Below are 26,105 nucleotides of genomic sequence, written 5' to 3'. Positions count from 1 at the left end.
CGAGCTAGTACACTTGTGACTCGTTTAAAAATCGCAACAAACAATTAGCTCTTGAAAGCAACATTACAAGGTTAGATGCTACTATACCTGACCTTTTATGATCCCACAAAGTTTAATATCAAAACATATTTTTTATAGACTACTGCAAAGATATTTCATTCACTAATTTGTTGGACCTGAGAATCTCTTTAAAAAAATGCATATTTGAACTCAAACACCAGCAAGATAGATAAATATGGTTTAAGAGGATCAAGCCAGACCATGTAATATTCCATTGATGCCAGCGGTTTGAATTTAAAAAGTCGCTTTCACCCCTCGTTCACAGCACAATGCTTTCTTTCTCCCTCAGTCCCTCTGAATCTGAATCTCTTTCATTACTTTTTGATAAATCATTAATTAACAGTCAGAAATATGGCTTTCACAATTAACAATGTATCATTCACAAGTGAACAGTAATGACAGATCTGATCGGAACACGCCATTCCTAGAATGTTTTTTGTTTCGTGTTTCAACTTCCACTTGTCCATTGAATGAATATAAATGAAACCAAAGGTAAAAATTTGCTACTATGAATTGATCTTTCCACAGTTATAATGATTTTGACTCCCTAAATAATTAAGTGCTAAAAGAATTACCAAATTTCTTTTCCACCCTTTTCGTCTTAGTCGTCATCATCGTCTTCGTCGTCGTCGTTGTCATCATCGTCTTCATCCTCATCGTCGTCATCTTCGTCATCATCTTCGTCATCTTCATCATCATCTTCGTCATCATCACTTTCTTCATCATCATCTGAATCATCGTCATAATCACTCCCTTCTTCTGAGTCATCATCATACTCATCATCTGATTTTTCATCATTGTCATTGTCAACGTCATCCTTACATTCGCCGGAATCACTGTTCTCAGAACCAGGCTTTTGCACTTTGTTTAGGTCAGCCAAAGGAAAACTGCAAGGCACAGTCAGTACATAAGCATTGGATTACTCTTTTAGTATTTATAAAAATCACAAGTGTGGTGATCAACCAAAAAATCTAAAACACAACAACTAAATCCATCCTTACCTTTGATCCATAGAACTAGCCACATCATCAGGTTTAGTAGACCCAGTCTGGAAAATCATTTTACAAGAAAATACATAAACATGATTGCACAATACATTAAAAGGCATATACAAATTCTTTCCAAGAAAAAGAGTAAACCATAAGAGAACACATAGAGGAGATTAGCAAGTAATCTTGAAAACAATGTACGATGCTCAAGAACCAAGTTAAAGTAGGTCAAAAATGGACGACATATAATGCGGATGATGTTTCAAAATGAGATTGTAAGGCCGGAATGCTCTAAGCATGTCTCATCATCGAGACACAAGCTAAAACCTACCTTTACAAATAAGTAACGAATAGAGTGACAAAAGTTAACCAAAAAACCTAAAGGTTTAAAACCATTCTCAAGTGTAGCTCAGTTGGCACAGATTTGTTGCAGCTCTCAGAAGTTGCGGGTTAGAGTGGACTTCGTTGAGTAATGTCCTCCACAATGTACACCTTGTTTAAACATTTAAAAAAACAGGTTTTCAAAGAGTTTGGCAGTTATTCCTCACATATGCCTCATTGATTGCAGATATAATACAAAATTTTGAACATGGATGATAATTTCTAAATTCCAATTGTCTGCTTAAGCTGATTGTTTTTCGAAGTAAACGAAAACTGCTGGCCAGGCCAAGTTAATTGACAATACCAGCAAAGCTGATATGATCTATGTTTCTCGAATTTGAGTGAGTTTCAGCTAGAGGTATGTATACAACATGGGTACATTCAATATTTTAATGTTTTTTCCTCATGAAAAGAAACATGAAAAATAAGTCTTAATCCAAACAAAAAGAGGGAAAAGTGTCAATTTTTAGATATTTATAATGAGATGCAAAACATCATATATGAGTCCATGAATATAATCCAAAAGAGAAAGTGGTCCATAGATTTTATTGAATATACAAGCAAAAGAAAGAGATGTTAATCAAAACCAATTATGCTTGCTGATTAAACTACACAAATCAATAGAAAAAAATGCATAAGACCCATTAATTAAGAAAGATGGGTATCATTAAATCAGGAAAAATAACAAAAAAGTGAGAAAATGTACCATAAATAAGAAGCAAAGAAGAGATTTTTGAAGACTTACGATCTCCATTGGGATTTTGGAATGCACTTCACTTCTCCGATTTACCAACAATTAGCAAAGGCTGAGAAAAGTGAAATCAAATAGTAAGTGGAAAAGTGGTTTTGAGGGTTTCAATCGGAAGATCAATGAGTATTGGGATGGAAGCGAGTGGGTAAGGGACTAGGGTTTTGACTTGTTTATATACACGTCTTCTCCATTTTCACTCTGCACCCTAACCACGTCAGCTTTCCTTCATAATTATTGATGTTTCCTTGTCAAAAACGTATCTAATTTTTTAATTAAATAATTATTTTCACTCTTATTTTTTTAAAAAAAATAATAATTTTGAATCCTATTCCTTTACAAGTAATTCAACACTATTATTTTAATTTTTATCAAAATTTTCAAGACGAAGATTATTGATTAATGAATAACTATTGTTGTTAACACAATATATTTACACAAATATATAATTATTTTTGTTATATATATAACTGTTAACACGTATATGTATATAGATACAATTTTTAAAAATATAAATTTGTTTATTTTATTAATCATGGCGATAACATACCTACAAAAGATATGAATTAACTATGATATCTAGTTTTTTGACAACTCATACTCATCTTTGTAAAACTTTTTGTTCTTTGTAAGATAAGCCTGCATAGTATAACCATGATAATAACAACATATTATTATTGAATTAGATGAATTAACAAAACATATGAACTATAATTTATTACTTGATGTCAAATTTAACATATATATTTATATATTTGCTTATTGAATAGGTATGGCTGAACATTTGATGTTAACCCAATAAGTTATATATGTAGCGTATATGGTTGAACTTGGAACATTTCTCTATATATTTGTTAACAGCAAACATTACATCACGTATTTATGCGTATCCATCATAAATGCTGAAGAAATATTTTATAAGGTAAAAATGCAACGGTCTAGTCTGGCTCTGCTCGTAATTCAGTGGATTGAATCATAGTAAACAAGCTTTAAATCCCTTCTCCGACTCCTCTGCATTCAAGTTCTTCCCTATGAACACAATCTTGTTTACTCTCGGTTCGTCCGGTCCCCATAGCCGGTCCGGTGAACCTTGGAATATGTCATGAACTCCCTGTTCATTTCCACAACATCAAAACAAAATTAATTCACCTCTCTCCTATCAACTCAACAAACCCTATTTTTTTACTTCAGTTTAACTTTCAACAAACCCTAATTTATTTTACTTCAGTTTAAATTGGCAATAGGATGACAGATATAGCAGCAGATGACAATAAGAAGACAACCAGACAACTGAAAACAACATTCTTTTCTCACCTGAAAGACGAACCTCTCATCCATACCCTCACCTGGGTCGTGAGTATGATCATGATCATGATGATGATGGTCTGCATGCAAAAGCGCAAGATGTTAGCTTCAGAATAAGTGGAAGAGTATAGCTTCGACTTGTTGATATGATATCTGTAAAATTAACAAGCATGCATAACCATATCCAAATTCCCTTGCCTACGAAGAACCCAAAAAATGAGTGCATAAATTAGTAACATAAGCCTAGAAACTAATGACAAACTATGAGCGGGGATGGCATTAGAGAGCTTGGTTTTTAAGGGCGCAAGGCGCACCGAGGCGCAAAAGATCCCTAGTGCCTAGGCGCAAGACGCAAGCGCGCGCCTTTGGTAAGCAAGGCGCACCATTTGTACTATATGATATAAATCAAACTAATACTTTGACAACACACAATTACACAAATACTTTGTAGGGCAAACATAACTACACAAACTTAAATTTCTTAGAGAGAATAACAATTATTTTAATATTTAAAATCATTTTATATTTATTTTTAAATGATATAAATTAATTTTATTATCAATTTAAAATCTTCATATAACTCTAAATTATTATAAAAAATAACTTTTATATTTAATAAAATTTACTAAATAAATGTTATTAAATTTAATATTTTACTATTTTAAAATTAATTATATATCTTATTAAATTAATTAATTAAAAGAACATAAAAATATTATATAATAACAATAAACTTTTCAATAAAAACATGTAAACAGTGAAAGAAGCTATGAGCTTGTTATAATAAATAATACTAGAGTGGGCTATAGATTTGGGCGATTTATAAATAATTTTATATGTGTTAGGGTTAGGGTTGGGAATGATAAAAGTGTAACAAATGAGAATTTTATGCCGCTCTCTCTTGTCCTGCCGTTCTTCTACTTTACCTGTTCTCATTGTCTATCTTCTTCTTCCCCCATTTAATCTGTTTTTTCCTATTTTCTTTAAAAAAAACTGAAAAGCGCAAAGGCGCTGCGCCCGGCGCCTAAAGCCCATAGGCGCGCGCCTCCGGCCGCCTCCCGTAAATCGCCTCGTCCCAACCCAGGTGGGCGCTTCCTTCATCGCCCGGCTGCACCTTGCGGGCGCGCATTTTAAAACCCAGTTAGGGAGATATGAGATCCCTTCCAAATGGAATTTGGGGTGTCATAACTCATACGGAATTCCGAACTATTTTCGTAGCTCGGAAAGCTAAAATATTAGGTTTTGTGAGCTCTAGTTCCTACGAGATAAAGCCTGGCACTATTGGTAAGCAATAGCACGAAAGAAGACAGAAATGAGAAAGTGCAACATATTGATGATAAGCTAATCGCATTTCTTTTTGAATCTAAAACTTGCCTATTTCTTTAAAATCCAAACTTCAGATTTTAAAATCCTTAACAATCTCGGCAAAAAAAAACCATACATTAACCAGTATACAGATAAATTACATGAAAGTCTTAATCTTCCTCGGATCCAGATAATAAATTTCAACATAAGGGTCAACAGCAACCCCATTCTTGATCACAATTTTCTTATTTAAAAAAGAAGAGAGAAAAAACCCAGAACCCTTTCATCTGTTCACATCTGGAACAAACAAGAGACAAATGTAGAGTATTCTTCAACAGGAAAACACAAATAGTTAGACATAGGGTTCACAGATAATGCATCATACATAGGGATGCCTGTCAAACTGTTTCCCAATAAGGTAAGGAAAAATAGGAAGCATTAGAGAAACATTTCTGAAAGTCTCAACCTGCCGTTCTTCCTTCCCTTTTTCAAATAAAAAGGAAAGAAAGGTAGAGATAAGAAGAAAAATGATGCAATGAATTAAAACATTGATTTTAGCATCCATAATGTAATGTAACAGTAAAATGGTTTCGAAAAGGCAATATTCAATGAAATAATATCTCAAAATGGAAAAGAAGCTCAGATGGCAGTTCTAAGGCTAAATCAAAGAGTGAGGAAATATGGTTCAAGGGGGAAACAGCAGTAAATTAATAACATTAGTTCCGAACAAACATATAAGAAAGAAGATGGAACTTTAGGAAACATAGGGTTATAAAAACCTCTAGTTTCTTTCTATTAATTCAAGAAAATGATAATAATAATTTTATGGCTGTAAATCGTTTACAGCTTATGTATACCAGGGATACTAATGGAGTTATAATCCTATCCCTAGATTTAAACCCTAAAGATAACTAGTAGCCCTATCCCTAGATTGAAACCCTAAGATATCTTATAATCTTAGCCATCCATAATGTCTCATAATCAATAAACATTACCGAAGCACAAAAATAATATAAAATAATTAAAGCTCCTATGTCAGGAGCAACACTTTGTGCTCAATAAAAATAGAACATGATTACGATAAAATGGAAAAACAACAATACTTGAATTATTTACTATAATCTTTGTACCGACAATGAAGCTACAAAATAAGAGCAGAAAACAACCTCTCAAAATCAAAGACTCCTATCCCAGAACATACTCCAAGTCAACTTTTCCAAACTCTGTGCGCTTGAGATGAGCCATACCATTAATGTTCTGCAAGCAGGCAATACCATCTTCATTCTTCAATTAGAACAATGTAAACTAAATAACACAACACATCCTAAGATGCAATAAAATTATTTAATAGAAATAGGCAGAAAACGCACCCTTATCCGCTTAACCAAGGACACAATTTCTGGCTCGCCAACAAGATCGGTCTATCAGAAGAACAGATAATCATATCAGCTAGCTATTAGAAAACCAAATTCAGTATAACACCTAAAGTCTTTGAACACATCCTCTTAAGAGTTCTATGAGCAAATCATAGTTTTTTTTTTTGGGGGGGGTGGGCTTTAATGAATCAAAGAATCAGATAAATGAATAAAGCTCTGTCTTTCGAAATGTTGTAGAAATTCAACATGGTTTCAAGTAAATAAGACATATATGGCAGGCTGTGGACGGAATATTAGGCAATGGCTCTGGGTCAAAATTCAAGATAATTAAATAAGTTCAATCATGTTCTGTTTTGATATCGAGCCTAGACTAATGTGGAACCGAGTGCATTTCACATAAAAAAATATGGTCATCGTAAGTACATTGTTTACAATTTTGCGGTCAGCATAGGCAATTTGCTCTACTGCCTCATTGACCACTCCCTTTGGTTTGACCTCATCCAGATGAAAGCCCACATGTTTGGCATAAACTAAAGTTACAACACCATCTAACTTGAACTCGTTGAAAACCTGATCTTCCGCATAAAATGTCTGGATGATTGGTGCAGGATTTGCCAATCCTGATAAGGTGAATATGGAATGTAAAAGAAAATATAACAACTCCTCACGATCAAACTAAGGGAAAATCTCAGATATACATCAATTCCAATAACCCAAACAGATAGAAATAAAGATATTCTCTTTTTAAAAAATTTCATAGGTCATTTGAAGAAAATTCCAACCTGTAGTCTCTATTACGATATGGTCAAATTTCCCTTTCTTCTTATTGACTAACTCTGCAATCATCCTCAAAATATCGCCCCTTACAGTACAGCAGCAGACAGCCATTGTTAAGCACGAGTATGTCCTCAGCCCCAGCAGATTTAGCAGCGACAAGAGAGCCATCGATATCCACTTCGCCAAACTGAAATGTTAAATGTGAAAAGATAAGAGTTAATAACTATAAATTACGCATTAATATATTCTACGTTTTTCCAAAATACTGACTATTGTGAACCATTTATACTGCAGAATCAACTCAATACCTCATTCTCTATAACTGCTATAAGCTTCCCATGATCTGCAGTCAAGATGTGATTGAGTAATGTTGTCTGTTCCACAACATAACACAAAGGTTGAAACACATAAATACGATCAAATCAATAACTTTAAAAGAGAAGCTGAGTTCCTATCATCATTACTGACCGAGAATATAACAATTTTAGTCAATAAATTGGAATGTTAAACGAATAAAAAAAGAGTGAGTCTTCATATGTTGATATGTAGCACCAATAGCAATTATTACCTTGCCAGAGCCCAAAAAGCCGGTGATTATGGTGGCAGGAATACGATTATTGGGCGGGATTTTAGTAGAAACGTCGGAATCCTCGCTTTGTGGAGTAGTAGTGGCAGTGGCGGACACAGAGAACCGGCGGCAGCGCTTAGCTTTGGAGGTTGATAAAAAACTGCGAGGAAAAGACAACAACGTTTTGGAAGAAAGGGAGCAGGTATGGATGATGGAGGGTTTGAAGAAGAGAGGGATAACTCCGGAGAGAGGTGGGGTTGGAGGGAGGCGACGGCCGCCGCAACGGGTGGTGAAGTTGATGAAAGTTGTGGCGATATCCATTGACAGCATCGCCATTTATATGTTTGGTGATTTTAGGAAGGAAAAGAGATGGAAATGGAAGAGACAGAAAGAAGGTTTGGCTTATCTTCGGTTCTATTTGGGGTTTTAGATATTTTTCCTCTTTTCAGTTTAGTCCTTCGGTTCTTGTAATTTTGTGTTCCGTTCACCACACCGAATCGGATTTTCATTGTTTTCATGGTGGGGATCAGATGGATAAATTACAGGCTTGAGGGGTTTACAAAGTCCTAAAACTTTTCATTACAAATTAATTCATAATTCACTGTATGTGTATTTTATATATTAACGAAATTAATTTTTAATGTTTAATAAAATAGTCATTTTATTTTTTATTATTTTTTGAAACAATTTGATGGTAATATTTTATTTTGAGGTAAAATATTTTTTGTTAGATATAATTGTTAGTTGACTAACTATTAATGCTTTCTGCTGATGTACGTGTCTACATGAACTGAATTTTTGATGTAGCATGTCCATGTGTAATACCAACTCAAAATAAAATAAAATAAAATAATGCTAAAATATAATATTGATATTTAATTTATATAATAATAATAATACTCATTATTAATAATATTCGATCCTTTAAGCAAGGTCAGTGGTTTAAATCCTGATGATTGTGAATTGAGTAAACTGGGTTGGGAGGGTTGTCATTGCCTCTGCAGTACCTGATCCGAATTAATCGTTAAAAATATATATATTTGTGGTTATACCAAAAAAAGTATTATTTTTTTATTAAACTAAGGTACTACAAAGTAATATTTGTTATAAATACTTTCAATCATTTTGACAATGATCGCCCAATCACCTTACTGCAATTGTTGGTGCTCGAAACTGTGACATCTAGGAATATGGATAGGCATGAGACTTTAATCTGACAGGTTCTGACCCGACCGAGGGTCGGGCTTTTTCTAAATCAGGTTTGGGTCGGGGTTGGGTTTAGGGTGAAATACCCAACCCGATAAAAAATTATAATTTTACCTTATATTTAGGGATAATTACAATAATACCTTATATATTATTATTTTTCAATTAAATCCTTAATTTTATTGAATAAAAATAATATTTTTTATTATTTTAGGTCAAGTCTAGTTTAGATTTTATATCAAAAAGTCAGGCCAGGTGGAGGGGGTGGATTTTTCAGGTCGGGATGGCCGAAACCCGATCCAAACCGACCCGTGCCCATCCCTGTCTAGGAACAATAACAATTTTTTTAACAACTTAGGTAATTTGATTCGTGACTTTTTTTAATGAAAATAATAGATACAACAATATGGATTATATTAATAATTCATTATATATTATTAAAATAAAAATATAATATCATATGTTATTATAATATTAAAAATATAATCAACCAAATACTAAGAAATTAAAAAAATATTTTTTATAAAATAAATTACAACTATCAAGAATAATTTATGTTTAATTTTATTTAAAATTTCTATAAAATTTGTAGTCCATTGCAACTTAAACGTTTATAAAATCTTTCTCCTTTTCAAAATAGTTGTTTACTTACAAAACATGTATCTTGAATTATTTGACTTGTCAACTAAACATGTGATATAGTAATAAAAAAATTTCTATCAAAATCTTCTAACTTAGATGGAGGAAGGCGGCAATCATTTAAATTGGGCTTTAATATGGAAGCTAACAGTGGCTTAACGTGTGAGAGTTTTCCTTTGGATTGCAACGCACGATCGACTTGTTATTAACGTCGAGCGTGTAAGACGTCGTATTTCCAGCAAGCCTGACTGCCAGATTTGTGATAAATCACGTTCTTCAGCACTGTAAATTAGCTGATATGAGTTGGTTGAGGGTGATTCGTTCTGAGCGGCTTGATGAGTTTCTTTAACTCCCCTACCGGGATTGGTTTGGCCAAAATCTGCTTCCTGCAAGTAGCTTTACTAACTCTGATGGAAATTGGTCGGTTCGATTCACTGTCATCATTCGCTGTGATGGTTTTATCGATGAAATTTTGCTAGTTAATGTGGTGAATGCAGCCTCGATCAAGATAACAGCTAGTTCTCCCTTAACGTGGGTTCGTCCCCCTATAGGATGGATCAGGGCCAACTCAAATGGTGTCGTGAGTCCCGGTGATAATCTGGAGGTTGCTCGAATCTACAATAATATATCCGATGCCTTAAACCAGAAACACTTTGCATGTTACCTGCTATTTATGAACTTTGGGATTGCGACTGGATCGCAAGAATGAAACATGTTCGAAGAAAGCAAAACAGTGTTGCTGATAAATCGGCGACGTTGGGAAGAGGTGCCCCATTGGTGTTCAAGTGTTCAGTGAGGCTCCGGTGGAGGTGCTTGATCTGTTGCAGCAGGACATGCTTGCTTTTAGCTAAATTTATGCTTTGTATTGCCGTTTCAATTAAAAAATAAATAAAAAAATGTTTCGTCTCATATATATTTTTTTCCTTTTATAAACATGACCTGAAGGGTTCTGTTCACTAAGCACCAAAAACAGCCCAAGTTTTCTTGCACTTTAAAATAACACGATGCTAATCAGCGCCACTTGCTAATAATTGCCATTACTTTATTTATGTTTAATTTTAATAATGAGCATTATTAGATTAATTTAATTCCAACATTAAATTAAACCAAATCGCTTACGTTGCGTGCACAAAAACGTACTCTATAATTATAGGACAAACTACCCTCAAGTCACTTAATTATGAGTTTAGTCACAAACATGGCTCTTTTTCTATAAAAAAATTAGAAACATATCACATAATTAAAATAATATTACAAATATGTCACGACAGTTAAAATTGAAATGAAAGTCTAATGTTACATGATAAAATAATATTTTTGCTTCCTAAAACTTATACACTCTATCAATTTTGTCATAATTTTAAATAATTCAATAAATTCGATTTATCATATTTTAAAAATCTATTAATTTTGTCTTTTTTTTTATAATATCATCAAATTAATTTAGTCCATCGGATCTAACTGCATTCTTTCATAAAACAACAAGTTATTATTAAACTAATATTAAACCGAAATATTAACAAGAAAGTAAAATAACATTTTTGAGAGAACGCAAATTTTAAGAGATGAACAAAGACTAAAATTATTTATTTTTAAAATATGAATGATTAAATCTATTAGGTTGTTTTAGTTTAAGACCAAATTTATAAATTGTGTAAGTTTTAAGGACTAAAATTGTTATTATAATCATAAATTAAGAGTAAAGTACACCCAATGCCACTTTATTATGGATTTAGTAATAAACATGTTATTTTTCTTAGAAGTTATAAACATGTTATTCAATTAAATTTTTTTATAAACCAGCCACTTTGTCTTAAAATAATGAAATAAACATCCAATGTGGCATGATATAATAATATTTTTAGTCTCCAAAACTTATAAATTCTATCAATTTTATTTTATTATGAAACAATTCAATAAATTTAACACTTTATATTTTAAAATTCTATTAATTTAATATTTTTCAACGATCAAATTAGTGTTACACTAGGCCACATAACTATTTTATTTATTATTTAATGATGAAGCATGAACCAACTTACCTCATTGATTAAAAGAATCGTTATTGTTTCTAGAGGTTACAAGTTCGAGCACCAGCTATTGCAGCAGGGTGATTGAACGTTTATTGTCAAATAATTGAGAGTATTTAGAACAAATACTAATTTTTATTTTGTAATTTGTAATTACCTTAACTAAATAAAAAATAAATTTAATGATGAGGCAAACTATTTGTAATCATTTTTAATTGAGTATCTAATATCTTATTTATAACTTTGAGAAAAAATGACATATTTATTACTAAACTTATAATTTACTAACTTTGTATATAGTTTACCTAATATTTAATGACCGTGTAACTGGTTTGTAATAATATCTTAATTAATTTTTTTATAACTTTTATAAAAAAAAGATTGATTTATCACCAAATCCATAATTAAGTGACCTTGAATATAATTTACCCATAATTGTATCCAAAGGCCCTCCACGATGACCTACACTCTTTTTGGATAAACCCAACCAAAACTAATAATAAAAAAATTTAAAAAAGTTGAAGATAAAAGTGGGACCTTATTTCTACAGAGGGACCCACCAAAACTTTATCTCCTTCCATATTTTCTCTCATCCTTTCAGTGTGCCTAACTCCGAACCAATCCCACTCCAATACACGCGTCAACCATCAGTTGGTTCTGAATCTGCTTCGGGTACTAGCTACGTCGCTCCTCTTGGCTAATTACTCTCTCTTCTACCTTTTTCTTCTTTTTACGCAACTGTCTCCTTTCTCTCAGTTCTATCCACCACTGATTAAATTCCTTTTTCTGTGATTTTTTTCATGTGTAGAAAATTATTTAAAGCCTTTGATCATGATAAGGTACTGATAGAAAATATTTTTCTTTTTCGTAGAATTGTTTTTGGCTATTCATTTCTGTTTGTTTGTGTTTATTGACGAGAAGATGATCGTTATCGGCTGAAATTGTACGATTTTTAGGCTTTTTGTCCTTGAGAATTGATGTTTAAATTGTGATTCTTTTGAGCTTTATCTCTTTTTTTTGTGTTTTTTTTGTTAGATTTTTATTATGAGACCTCTTCAGTTATTTTCGAGAGAAAACAGAACTTTTCTCTGTTGCAGGAAACTGGAAATGTTTTCTGATAATCGGAGTATTATTTGACGTTCATATCCCCCTGTTGATATTTATTAATTTATTTAACTTCTCTATTCTTCTTTCTAATAATAATAGTAGTAATAATAACAACATTTCGCTTCATGCTTCTTGTGGCTTGAGGATTGGAAATTGTAGAGGAGTTTTTTTCTTTTTCTTTTTCTTTTTGTGTGTGTTTTGAATACTTTTTATCTAGACTAACAGATTGGAGTTTTAATTTTTTAATTAGAAAATAAGACAAACATAACAGTGGTATAAATTTTAATTTTTACAAAACAAGTTGAAAGAATTTGATTTTCATGAGAACATGTATGGATAAAAGTATTTAAAAAAAATGAAAGGAAAGCTTAAATTTACATTCCCCTTAATTGGTATGAACATCTAATTAATTGTAATGCCGTCTAGTTATAAAAGTCATGCAATTGAGTTTGAAACCATAAACTTTCTTTTGTTAATAGAGGCTTTATGTTAGGCACTTCTGTTTTCTTTCTTTTGTCAATCTAAAATGAAATCCAACTTTTGGTTACATTTACCAATTTTGCTTTGTATTAATTATATTTAGTATGATTGTGCCCGAGAATAATATGGTAAAATATACACAGTCTCTTGTTCAACTTTTTTGGTTTGCACTACTCTAACTGTTTCTATATCCATGCCTTCCTTTCTTTGATCGTAAAGCTTTCCATACTAATGAATCTATTCTGTGGATTATCCGTGATCTGTTTCATTATCTTTGGATAAATAAAACTTAGTCTCTTAATGATTGGTAAAAGAGAACAGTTAAAATGAAACCCAAAGAATAATACTATAAAGGAGAGTACATTTATGCTAATATCCTTGTAGATAGCATGTAATAAGTTATAGTGTTTATCCAGCTTGGTGCTTAAATAGTTTACCTGTTTCAGGAAAAAGTTTTTTCTTTTCTTTCTAATGAATGTTTTATTCTTATCCAAACCACTCTAAGAATTAGTGTGAGTGGTTCACATATTTTTGATGATCGTGTCAACTGAATGCTTATTCTACTGTCGTCTTTCATTTTTACAGGGCAAAGTGAAGTGTGTTATTAGTTTCGGTAATTGACCAGATCGGTGATCATCACAAGGTACTTCCTTAATGGGGGGAGCTTGTTCTAGGAAAAGGGACCAGTTGGAAAATGAAGATGGTTTACATAGAGGGGTTTCTGGAAGATATTGCAAAAGTGGAAGTTCAAAGTGGTTGGCGACAACTTTTTCTAGACCAGTTGTGGAAATCCAAAGGGAAAAAGGAAAAGGTCCATCACTTATGGAATTATGCACTTATAAAATACGGGAGGTATAGCTCGCTTAGACCTTGCTTCTTATGCAAATCCTAACTTGTATCTGAATGATCTTCTAAGCTTGGTTCATGAGCAGGACATAAACAATTATGGTTCATTCTCAATGCTTCCAAGAGATCTAAGTCAGCAGATCTTTAACGAACTAGTAAATTCTCAATGTCTGACTGAAGTTTCTCTTGAAGCTTTTCGAGATTGTGCTCTTCAGGTAACCAGTGAAAACCTTTAGCAAGTCAAATATCAAAATCTGTCAATGATTTAGTTAATTTTTTTATAAGTCTAGTTGAACTGAGTGTATCTTCTTTGCTATAGGACCTGTACCTGGGAGACTATCCTGGGGTTAATAACAACTGGATGGATGTGATTTCTTCACAAGGCTCATCTTTGCTTTCGCTGGACCTCTCAAGTTCTGATGTCACTGATTCTGGGTTGATATATCTCAAAGATTGTGATCATCTCCAAGCTTTAAATTTAAATTACTGTGACCAGATTTCCAACCGTGGGCTACAACACATCAGCGGTAATCGGTTAATGCCTTACTATTCTTGTCTAGTCAAATGCCAAATTTATGTTATAGGTGAAATGATTAAATAGCACTGATTGCAACCTGTGGTGAGACATGGCGATGCGAATCTGGAATATGGTTTTTTTGCCAAACTAAAATTTATCATTCTCAAGTATCTGTTTCCATTCTGCCTTCCTACCTGGGTTCTCTTTACTGCTTTAGCATTTAAACATTTTACATTTCATGGTATTTTTCTATGGGACATGTAACACAAAATCTTTCAGGTCTCTCAAATTTGACCAGTCTGAGCTTTCGAAGGAACAATGTGATTACTGCTCAAGGAATGAGTGCCTTCTCTGGCCTAGTGAACCTGTCAAAGTTGGACCTTGAAAAATGTCCTGGAATTCATGGGGGGCTTGTTCATATTAAAGGTGATTTTTTTCTTTGGAGGTAGTTTATCCTTATGACTTATATGATTCCCCCCCCCCCCGACAGCCCGTATCCTTAAACATGATTTTGCATTCCATCCCTTTCTCGCACTGTACCTGAGGCAAAAAGCTCTTTGGAGGAACACATTTTGGAATGGTAGCATTGTGGGCATTCTTAACCCCTTCCGTTTTTTTATTTCTACAGTAGTTACTATGTTTGAATAACAGAGAAATGTATAAAATGATGAGTTTGTGGTGTCTTTGGCCCTTAAATACTTAGCATATAATGAAATGTATTTTCAATGGACTTCTATTTGCATGATGAATATGAATGCATGAACAATTATGTAATGTTTGGCTGATGAGCACTGTTTATCAATTCACAGGTTTGACGAAGTTAGAGTCTCTTAATATTAAATGGTGCAATTCCATAACAGATGTTGATATGAAGAGTCTCTCAGGTGATTATTTCGTTGCCATTTCCATTTGGTAGTTTTTTTTCATGCTAAGTTACTGGACTCGTGTCTGATATGGGTATGTGCCTGACACGGGTATTACTGAATTTTCAATGCCTCCCCCCCCCCAAAAAAAAAACAAAACAAAATACTTCCAACCAAATATATGTTAATCATAGGATTGAACATTAGAACTTTAGTAAAAATGAAGAGTTTGAATAACATAGTTTTCCAGAACATGTATTTTCACTCAACTCTCCTCCCCTTTGTCTGTCTCATCAATATAGTTGTATAATGTCAATATTTTTGTATCAATATATATTTCTTTATCATCCCAGAAAGAAGCTCGTGCAACTTATCTGACAGTCTGCTTATAATTACTTGCGTGTGTGTTAATACACATATGTTTTCAATAATTTGATTGTATTCTTATTATAGGACCTACAAATTGCTCAATATATGTATACCTTTCAAATGCCATCTCTGGCAATAGAATTCTTTCGTTCTCTTGAGTCTTGACCTCTAGTTGGCTATATATGTTTCCCAACAGTTCCAACTCTATTACCTTTTTCATAGGATCCTACTGTTCAGACCTGTACATATCTATTAAGGTACATCTCTAATTGATAAGATCATAGCATTTCAACTTTCAATAGGCACTTAAAGAATTGTACACTTTTTTAAAGCATTTTCTCTCTTTTGATAGCCCTTCACCTCTATTTTTTATTGTCTGGCTTTCTTAGTTACATAAATCACAGTTAGAATAAGGACACCTTAAATTGACTAAATTTGTGCCTCTTTTTTTGCTTATCCTTTTTGTGGTAATGCATAAGATTTCTCAGTAATGTGAGTGTACTTATTCAGTTATATATCTGGATAATTTCTCTTGTCATGTTTTAGGGCTTACAAACTTGAAAAGCTTACAGATATCCTGCAGTAAGGTCACAGATTTTGGCATCACCTATTTAAAAGGTACCTTGCCAGTACTTTTTATCTCACTTGCTATTATTTCCATAAAAAAAATAAAAAATGAAAGTTGCTATCATGAATTAGTATGGAAAAGAATTTTTCATCTAAGACTGCTAGTTTTGTTGATGTTGGATTACTGTGCTTGTGAGAGGATTTTATTAGTGTATTGCATGGTGTGGAATGTTATGCTGAAGTTATCATTCAACTAACAATATACATCGTGCCAACAAACCTTGGCCCCTTAAGTTGTTCAAAGAAATCAAAACTTTTAAACCTTTGAGTATGTAGGTTGAATGATACAGAATAAATGTCTTTCCTTTTTTCTTAAAAAACCTTCCCTGTTGTTTTTATTACTATTACTGTGGCAATCATTGGTTTATTTTATATTTAATCTTGTTTATTTTTATGTAAGCTGTGATACATTGGAATTTTGTTCTATGACAACTGTATTTGTGCTAACATTTTATACTTTCAATTTTCTTCACCATAATTTTGGTGGTGGTGTCGTTAACTTGTGTATATTATATGGCTGTTCAATTTAATAGTTAAAACTCGACCATTTTCTCCCTATTGTCAGGTTATAGGAATTATGGAATTGGTTGTTACTGATTATTAAACTTCTATTCCTTGAAATTCTTTTTACTTTCAAATCTGTTTCAGGCCTGCAAAAGCTTTCTATTTTGAACTTGGAGGGCTGCCCGATTACTGCTTCATGCCTGGATTCTCTTTCTGGTATATATTCTTGGGATGCATATTGCAATCGTTTTCCTCTTAAACTGATTGCATGAGGAGCTGCAGACTGCAATTTTGCTTTTGCATTAAAAGAAGTTGTTTCATTTAAATCATCTTTGTGCTTATCTTTTACTTTTTTTAATATTTTCCTGCTGATGACAGAAGCTTATGCATTTTCATTTTAGAAACTAGTCTTTGTAATCTCCTGATGGACCTCCTTCTATGGTTTCTTACTTCTTTCGACATATATCATGTCATTCTGAGGAAATATTCAAAATGATTGATTGACCATAGAAACTCTACTTGCGACTTCTTTTGATTACTTTGTCTTCTACATTAAACATGATATTGACTTGGCCTTTTTTCTTTGCACAGTTCTTGCATCTCTGTCATATTTGAATCTTAGCAGGTGCAATTTCTCTGATGATGGATGTGAGAAATTTTCTAGTAAGTTGGTTTCATGCTTTCCCCATTACGCATATGTAAAAATTCTTAGATGGCGTTGGCTTATTGCATTTTTTATTTCGACAGAGCTTGGTAATCTGAAGGTATTAAACTTGGGTTTCAATGACATCAGTGATTCGAGTTTGATACATCTGAAAGGTGTTCTCCCTCTTCCCTTGTGTGGTTTGATAGAATATTGATCTATATAATGTCTTTGCTTCATATATGCTTGTCCCTTATTTTGGAGGATTGATGATGAAGAGGATATAATGGAACAAAAATTGTTTATCTAAATAATGAGTGGTTATTCTTTGCAAAACATATAATAGGATCTCGTGATATGGTTTTCTTTGTGAAAGTTCCATGTTTTTTAGTGGTAGTTGCCATCCGTAATTTGATTTTTTTTGCTTGGATCCAGGTTTGACAAATTTAGAGAGCTTGAACTTGGATTCATGTAGAATTGGTGATGATGGGCTGGTTCATTTGTCAGGTTGTTGGTCGAACTGCTATCACCTTTCTTTGTTTATATATTTTTTTTAGTTTTGAAGTAGAAATAATTAATTTAATTTAAATGCTTCTACCTACCTTGTTTTTCTTCTGCTGTGGGAGGATTGGCATCTTCAATAAACCATCCTATTACCTCAGCTCTCCGCTATCTTATAAAAAAAAATAGACTACAGTGGCTGAAAACAACTGCTTTTGTTTGTTTAGATCTTCAACGATTGAAATGTTTGGAGTTGTCTGATACTGAAGTTGGAAGCAATGGCCTTCGCCATCTTTCTGGTTAGATATCCTCCTTTCTCATAGTATGACATTCTCTATATTTTGCAGTTGTTGTTACTTTTTGTTTCTAGTTTTTGTGGTATAGTGCTTCTATACCTCTGTTGTTGCATATAAGTATTTTCTTGATTTGATTCTCTGTTATTGCTACCCTGATTTGCTATCCTTCTTTGGAAGCCTTCTCAAAACTAAGATGATTCTACATGGAAAATTTTTGAAAACAATTGAAGGCACCTATGTTAGACGTATACCTGGATCCGGCATTCTCATATGAGTCCGAATAACTGCATTGTTCATTTAGTTGTCTGAGGAGCTTTAATCATTGGATAAGCATATTTAAAATGATATCTTCTCAAACAATTGATTCTTATATATGATCCTCTGATTTCTTTTGGTTTACTTGTAGGTTTGGTTAATCTGGAGAGCTTAAACCTGTCATTTACTGGAGTTACAGATGGTGGTTTAAGAAAATTGTCTGGACTCTCATCTCTGAAATCACTCAACCTGGATGCTCGGCAGATCACAGATGCCGGACTTTCAGCTCTTACCAGTATGACTGTTTGGAGTGCCTATTTCAATTCTTTGAATTGGCCTTTTAGTTCTTTAACATGATTCATTGTGAAATATTATGTCCGTGTTTCTAGTGAATGTGTTAATTGTCTAAAAACCTGTCAACAAGAAACATAATTTTCTATTGATCTTAATGCTCTACTAATGCAGCGAAGCATCTAGTTATCTTGCAAAAACTTTGGATCAGGTGCATATTATAAAGTATACATTCAGCGTTGAAGATTTTGTTTATCTGGTGTTTTCTTCTTTTGAAACAGGTTTGACTGGACTGACTCATCTTGATCTTTTCGGAGCTCGTATCACTGATGCAGGGACAAACTATCTGCGAAGTATGATATGACACTTTGTATTTTGAATTTCCTTTTGAAAACAAGAAATATTCAACTTTCTAGTTTCTCAGAGTGGCCAAGAACCATTATATTGATAATTTTAGCGTATAAGGTGTTAAGGATCGGCTATGTTTTTTACTTGGGTACATTATGTTTTCGACATGCTTTTTACGTTAATGATTCAATTGATATGCCTGTACATTTAGGTAAGGAGTTTGTATAACAAAGATTTAAAAACACCTATTTGCATTCAATATATCTCTTTTGTACTCTCATAGTGACCTGAGCACTTTCGGACTAATTTTACATTTGATGTGTTTTCTTTTGAAGAATTAATCTAACTGTTTGCTTATTTAACAGACTTCAAGAATTTGCGCTCCTTGGAAATATGCGGCGGAGGACTAACCGATACTGGAGTGAAGAATATCAAAGATCTTTCATCCCTGTCATTGCTAAATCTGTCACAGAACTGTAACCTCACGGATAAAGCGTTGGAGATGATTTCCGGTATGGCTGCGACTTGCACAATCTTTTTTTCTGTTCGGGGGAGGGTTGGGAGGAAATATGTTAAGATTGGATTTTCCTTTTCCTTCAAGCGTTCATATTCAGAGACGCTAATGGAGGAATGACCCTCCAAATGTGTGAAAAAACTTAATTACCAACCTTCACTCCCGAGTCCAGATAACGTAAGATGCGTCGTGATGAATGAGGTCGCCGTTGTAGACTAACTGCACTTACATATGAAATGCAGGGCTGACAGGATTGGTCTCTTTGAATGTTTCGAATTCTCGAATAACAAGTGCGGGATTGCGGCATTTAAAGCCACTGAAGAATTTAAGATCTCTGAACATGGAGTCTTGCAAGGTCACTGCGAACGACATCAAGAAGCTTCAGTCATCTCACCTCCACCATCTTGTAAACTTCCGCCCCGAGTAAATTCCATTGGTGGCGTCTGTATATTCTGTGGACATCTTTTATTTTACCTCGTATCCGTTATGTTTATATATAAGGTTATGGCAGATGTTTGTATAATATGATACTATTGGGGTTTGAATGTATGGGGCATCATATGAATATGTATGTCCGATATTTGTATTTATGTCTGAGTTTGTGGTGAGGTGTCGACACAGCATAAAAATTGGCCCGCCCCTTCTGGATTGAAGGATAGTGTAATTAATGTCCTTTGGGTGGTGATATTTATGATGCGCTGCATCCGTTCTTCTGATTTGATCTTATGAATTAATGATTTGAACTATTAAATTATGTAATTCTAATTTTAATTATCGTTCACAAATCTCTAAACTAGTGTTGGTTTTAATTTGATCATTTTAATTTTATATATTAGTCTTTGTGTAAGTTTTGGATTTCGTCCTTATATTTTAGTTCATTCCTTGTATTTTTTAAATTTAAAATTTCAATCTTAATTGAAACAACAATAATATTAAATCTGAGAAGATAAATTTTGGTATTAGTTTTTTATTATATATTAGAAAGTCACATGGTAATTGGTTTTGAATATAATTTTGTACATCATAGTTGATAACGTTTTTGAATAATTATTGTAACTTGTGAGTTTGGGCAAGAAGAGAATATGTGAAAATACAAGTGTCATTATATTCTTTAATTTTATAATTATACGAAATATAATATGGAGAATTGAGACACAATTACATCGTAGTGTTGAACATGCTTATAATTTATATATTCTCTTAATTTAGTCATGTTTTTTATAAATTAAAATAAATTTAATCCTCAAATCAAATGATATCACATTTCATGTCACGTGTCACCATTCAATTAGAGGATTAACTTTATTTTAATTTAAAATATATTTATTTCTATCAATCAAAGAGTGACATATGTCACTCTCTTGTTGAAAGAAAACAAAGAAAAACAAATTGGGGCGAAATAGATTCAAATATTGGTCACTTAAAAAAAACTAAACATGTATCCAACCATTAAGCCAAGACCATTGCTTAGTCTAAAGTAAACAACACGGTGTATATTTTGTATCTCGGTATATAAATATTTAAATTCATAATATTTTATATTTATTAACTTAAATAATATTTTTATATTAAACTTATTAAATATATTTTATTATTAACTTAATTTAAAAATATTTTATTTTTATTTTCATTTAAAAATATATATTTTAAGTTAAAAATTATTTAAAAGTATGAATAAATTGAGAGAATATGTAAATAATATGAACCAAATGTGTGATTATACCAACTATCATGTCACATATTCTGTTAATTGTTAACAACAGTTAACCCGTGATGATCACAACTTAATTAAATAAAAACGAAAGTGATTATATCTTATATTTTTTTTAAATCATTGACCAAAAATAAATAAAACATAAATATAAGTGATCATTTGTGTGTAATTAACCCTATAAATAACTATAATTCATTTTGAGATTTTTTTAAAAATATATTAAATAATTTAATAAAAATAATAACGGCAGAACATCGCAAAGTGATAAATGTGGAGTTTTACATCTAAGTTAAAGCCCTTACGTGGCAAAATGGAAAATTGTGTCTAAAAATATCTCCTCCAATGGCAACTCCTCTATTTCCAAACAAATTGCTCCCCTTTTCTCTGTTTCTCCTCCACACAAAGCATCCCAAAACGTTGACCAACCACGGATCTGCTGCTTCTCTCTTTGACCCTTTCAAAATCCATTCATTTCAATTCATTTCAATTCCATTTCTTTGTAAGTTCTTTAATCTCTACATTCGATTTTTTCTGAGAGTTGTTTGCAAAGTTTCAAGCTTTTTTTTCTTAGCGATTCATTTGTTTTAGAATGGATAGTAATTATTCAGCTATACCCAGAGGCTCCCATGTAGAATTACAAATGCAAAATGAGCCCCGGGATTTATATCCCAACAGAAATCTCTCCTTTCTGATGATGGAAACCGGGTAAACTACCCCAAGGTTGCTGATGAGTATGATGATCTTAACGACGACGACGACGATGTTAATGTAGATCTTGATGATTATTCCCTTGTTCAAGGTAAACCGATACTGGGTCTGGTATATCTGGTGCTGTTTTTAACTTGACCACCTCCATTATTGGTGCTGGGATCATGGCTTTACCTGCCACTATGAAGGTTCTTGGGGTTGTTTTGGGGATTTTTTTGATATTCCTGATCGGCATTTTGTCTGAAATGAGTGTCGAGATGTTGATTAAGTATGCTGTTTCTTGTAAAGCTAGATCTTATGGGGAAGTTGTGCAGATTGCAATGGGAAGAACTGCTAGGGTTTTGTCTGAGATTTGCATAATTGTCAACAATGGAGGTGTTTTGATAGTTTATTTGATTATTATGGGTGATGTTATGTCCGGTTCGGTTCGTCACATCGGGGTTTTCGATCAGTGGTTAGGACATGGCTTTTGGGATCATAGGAAGTTGTTGATCTTGGCTGTTGTGATTGTTTTTCTTGCTCCGCTTTGCGTGTTAAATCGGATCGATTCGTTGAGCATGACATCGGCTGCCTCGGTTGCTCTCGCCGTTGTTTTTGTTGTGGTTTGCTTTGCTGTTGCATTCATTAAGCTCATTGAAGGGAAAATTGATCCTCCAAGGATGACCCCAGATCTCGGGTCGAAAATGGCAATTTGGGAGTTCATAGTAGTTATACCTGTCATGACGAATGCTTATGTTTGCCATTTCAATATTCAACCTATATATAACGAGCTCGAAGGGCGATCTCCACAGAAGATGAATCGGGTTGGAAGGATCACCACTGCTATTTGTGTTGTAGTCTATGCCTCAACAGCTATATCAGGGTATTGCTATTTGGGAAGGATACTGAAGGTGATGTCTTGACCAACTTTGATAGGGATCTTGGAATTCATTTTAGCACTGCTTTGAATTATATCGTCAGGGTCGGTTACATTCTTCATTTGGTTCTGGTTTTTCCTGTTATCCACTTTTCCCTACGACAGACCGTGGATAGCTTGGTGTTCGACGGATCAGCTCCTCTAGCAGAGAGTCGGAAAAGATCTTTGGCATTAACAATAATATTGTTAGTACTTATTTATGTCGGATCTACTATGATCCCGAATATATGGACTGCTTTCAAATTTACAGGAGCAACAACAGCTGTTTCACTTGGTTTTATATTCCCTGCTCTCATTGCATTGAGGCTAAGTAAGCAGGATGAGAGGCTGAGGTTGAGCCGAGTAGAATTTTCTTTGTCATGGTTGATGTTAATATTGGCTATAATAGTTAGCATTGCCGGGACAATCGGAAATATTTATACTATTCAAAGATAATCTGAATGATTCCTCCGGAAGAGTTTCGTCCCTGTTTTCCTAAGGTATCGTTGGTTAATCTGTTTCTATGTTGCTTTGCTTGCTTGATAGACAATCCGATGGTTATTGTTATGCATTTTGTTGAGGTGCCCGTACACGGGAAGCCCGGATGGTTTGATTATGCATTGATACACTGCGTTTTAATGCTTTTCAGAGCAACTGCGACAGGTTACTCGGCGTACGATGAGGACTTGGAAGGATACTGAATGGACCCTCATTCCGTGTAAGTTTTGCGACTTTACAAACCGTAATACGCTACGGATATTCATAGTTACAATATTCTTCTCGAACAAAAGATTCGGGTATAAGTATTTGCTGTAGGAAAAATAATGGTAATGATTTAGTATTGCTTGACATTTTTATTTGGGGGAAGAGTTATTTTTGCTTGTAGAGAAATGCTCTGCGAGGTACTGATATAACTTTTATGATAACTTGAAAACTGGAATTGCTTCCTTGATGAAATTCAAATGATATTTTCTTAGATGGTATGGAATTCGTTCGGATTCAACTAGACTGCAAAATCCGGTAGAGCTGGTTGGCTTGCAGTGTGTACGTATACGTATATACATACATGTATACCTATTCTTTTACATGAGACCTTGAGTCGGTTGTTGTGATGTCTTTGTTGGAAAGCTGTGGTTACATGCAGGTGTGAAGTAGGATGATGTTTTAATTAAGAAACGTTGGATTGTATGGAGTGCATCTTTCAGTTTCTGGTTTGGTTTCCATCCCTTTCTTTCTACTTCAAGAAATGAATGCCGTTTTTAATGCTGAATTACTCCATTAGTCAACCCAAGTCTTTGCACATTTAAATGTTAGCAGTCCAATTTTAAAAATTTATACTTTCGTCACTAATATAATATTGTCGACATCGACTTTTGCCACTGTTCCGTCAATTTGATGGAATGTTGACACTATATATATATATATATATTTCTATCAATTTGATTTCATTTGAAAAAATAAAAAATAACCAATGAAAAGTTGAAGCCAAAATTTTATATAACACTAAAAGGATTTATACATAATTTCCATAGTAAATTGTTGGGGGGGGGGGAAGCAATCTTGTATGTTTAGACTTGTAATTAAGGATGTTAATGAAGAGGATTTGGTGAAACCCATTCCACTTGGCGACTATGCAATATATATGATAAATGTCTCTGAAAAGTACAGAGTACATAAAACAAAAATTATTAGATTAAAATATAAAAAGTTAAATTTGTAGTTTAAACATGGTATTTAAAACAATTTTTATTTATACTACGGGTTTGTAGGTCAATTCGAACCTGTCGAACATCAAATTTGAGTTAGTATAATACTTCTTTGAACTACCCGAGCTCATTAGCATCTTTACGTAATTTTGGATTAAACAAGCATCTTTAGTTAATGGGTAAATTACACTCTAACTCCAATTTTGGTCATTGAAGTTCCATTTTTTTAGTTAACTACTTACTTTCAAATTACTCCTATTTTGGTCACTCTAAAATGACATATTATTTTGTTAGTATTTTTCCTATGATATGCCATTTTAATAGCATTTAGGGTTTAAAATAAAAAAAATCAAAATGCCCTAATTTAAATCCCAAACCTTTATCTATAATTCTTAATCTTTAATTCTTAATATATAAATCTCAAACCTAAATTTTCAATCTCACGGGCCACACACTCATAGACGACACCTTCATTGAACCTATGCCAGAAACCAAACCCTTCAAACTCTCGTAATCTTAAACCCATAAACATTACCCAAACAATTCCACAAGATCAAAGACAAACGTTCAGAGCAGCATGAGACGTTAGGGGGTGTGTTGGGTTTAATAAGTGGAAGCACTCCGGGGAAAAGAAGGTGAATATTTCACCTAAGGTGTTGGCTGCAACTGATGAGTTACAACAAAGAGTTCATCGATTGCTGTGACAATATTTATCGAGTCTTTTGGCGATATGATTTCTTAGTAGGGAAGAAGAAGTGGTTGGGGTAAGGCACTAAGGCCGTTGATGGTGAGGTGGAGCGTTACGATTCGGGGGTATGATCATCGATGAGCCACCGGCCGTCGGTGTTGGGGTGAGTCTATCGAGGATGAGTATGGGGTGGGATTGCAATTTAGGGTTTAGGGTTTAAATTTAAATTTTAAGGTATAATTTAGGGTTTTTAAAATTTATTTTTTATTATAATTTTACTTGGAATTAAATACTAAAATAGGACATATCATATGAAAATACTAATAAAAATGTATATCATCGTAGAGAAATCAAAACAGGAATAATCCAAAAGTTGAACGATTAAATTGAATTTTTTTAGTCTTTAATGACCCAAATTAGAACTAGAAAATAGTTGAACGGTGAATGATGTAATCTACCTTACTTAATGGTTGGATTTTTTTTTGGGATTTGCATGCGCATGCATATATAAAATAAAATTATAAAAAAAAGTCATTACATGTTAGTTACCTGTGAAACTCTTTAGGGCAATTATGATGTCTGCAACAAAATAAAATGAAATCACTATCATACCGACTACTAGCATGATGACTCTTAATAAATGGTAATTACTTAATTACTAACTATCTTTTTTGGATTAAAATATATGCTTCCTACTAAGCTTGTATTTATGTTGTGACCCAATTATTTCTTTAAGTAAATTGATACTCGGTGGTCCTTTTGATTGCAAATTAAGAAAGGGTTTAGTTTTTTTTTATTTAAGATAGGGTGATTATAAAGCAGTATAAGTTTTAAATAGTCTCAATCATT

At 33.1% G+C, this 26,105-nt stretch overlaps 2 protein-coding genes and 2 pseudogenes across 5 annotated transcripts; 2 read left to right on the top strand and 2 right to left on the bottom strand.

Moving 5' to 3' along the window:
- Positions 1-475: 475 nt before the first annotated feature.
- On the bottom strand, positions 476-2,398 carry LOC120195836 (trigger factor-like). The gene is made up of 3 exons (XM_039197771.1): positions 2,176-2,398; positions 1,062-1,108; positions 476-947 (listed from the first exon to the last, which is right to left on the bottom strand). Exons 1-3 carry the CDS (start codon positions 2,182-2,184, stop codon positions 662-664), a joined length of 342 nt encoding a protein of 113 aa, XP_039053702.1. The 5' UTR covers positions 2,185-2,398; the 3' UTR covers positions 476-661.
- Positions 2,399-3,122: 724 nt separating this feature from the next.
- LOC120195833 lies at positions 3,123-7,890 on the bottom strand (annotated as a pseudogene).
- A 4,217-nt stretch (positions 7,891-12,107) lies between these two features.
- LOC120195830 (dynein regulatory complex subunit 6-like) lies at positions 12,108-25,434 on the top strand. Of its 4 annotated transcripts, XR_005523116.1 has the most exons (18): positions 12,108-12,223; positions 13,557-13,823; positions 13,904-14,032; positions 14,137-14,344; positions 14,614-14,760; positions 15,144-15,218; positions 16,113-16,184; positions 16,842-16,913; positions 17,289-17,360; positions 17,445-17,516; positions 17,776-17,847; positions 18,069-18,140; positions 18,544-18,687; positions 18,965-19,036; positions 19,397-19,543; positions 19,788-20,062; positions 20,551-20,571; positions 25,425-25,434. XR_005523116.1 is itself a non-coding variant. In XM_039197769.1 (16 exons), the coding sequence occupies exons 2-16, from the start codon at positions 13,626-13,628 to the stop codon at positions 19,970-19,972; spliced, it is 1,737 nt and encodes a 578-aa protein (XP_039053700.1). In that variant the 5' UTR covers positions 12,108-12,223; positions 13,557-13,625; the 3' UTR covers positions 19,973-20,232. The 4 variants fall into 4 exon arrangements, 1 of the variants encoding a protein (XP_039053700.1); XR_005523117.1 differs by lacking the exon at positions 15,144-15,218; XR_005523118.1 differs by lacking the exons at positions 17,289-17,360; positions 17,445-17,516.
- On the top strand, positions 21,648-24,011 carry LOC120195832 (annotated as a pseudogene).
- Positions 25,435-26,105: the final 671 nt, after the last annotated feature.

This window comes from Hibiscus syriacus, unplaced genomic scaffold (assembly GCF_006381635.1).
Source record: "Hibiscus syriacus cultivar Baekdansim isolate YM2019G1 unplaced genomic scaffold, ASM638163v2 tig00117021_pilon, whole genome shotgun sequence".
Taxonomy (NCBI): domain Eukaryota; kingdom Viridiplantae; phylum Streptophyta; class Magnoliopsida; order Malvales; family Malvaceae; genus Hibiscus; species Hibiscus syriacus.
This window is presented reverse-complemented; position numbering and strand designations above follow the sequence as displayed.

What these genes read in the sequence shown, in the direction of transcription:
- LOC120195836 (XM_039197771.1), bottom strand. An exon ending in GCTAGTTCTATGGATCAAAG is followed by an intron (nt 948 to 1,061) that starts GTAAGGATGGAT and finishes TGTGCCTTGCAG; the next exon opens with TTTTCCTTTGGCTGACCTAA.
- LOC120195830 (XM_039197769.1), top strand. Translation starts at nt 13,626, where the DNA reads ATGGGGGGAGCTTGTTCTAGGAAAAGGGACCAGTTGGAAAATGAAGAT. An exon ending in GCACTTATAAAATACGGGAG is followed by an intron (nt 13,824 to 13,903) that starts GTATAGCTCGCT and finishes GTTCATGAGCAG; the next exon opens with GACATAAACAATTATGGTTC. An exon ending in TGGATGTGAGAAATTTTCTA is followed by an intron (nt 17,361 to 17,444) that starts GTAAGTTGGTTT and finishes TTATTTCGACAG; the next exon opens with AGCTTGGTAATCTGAAGGTA.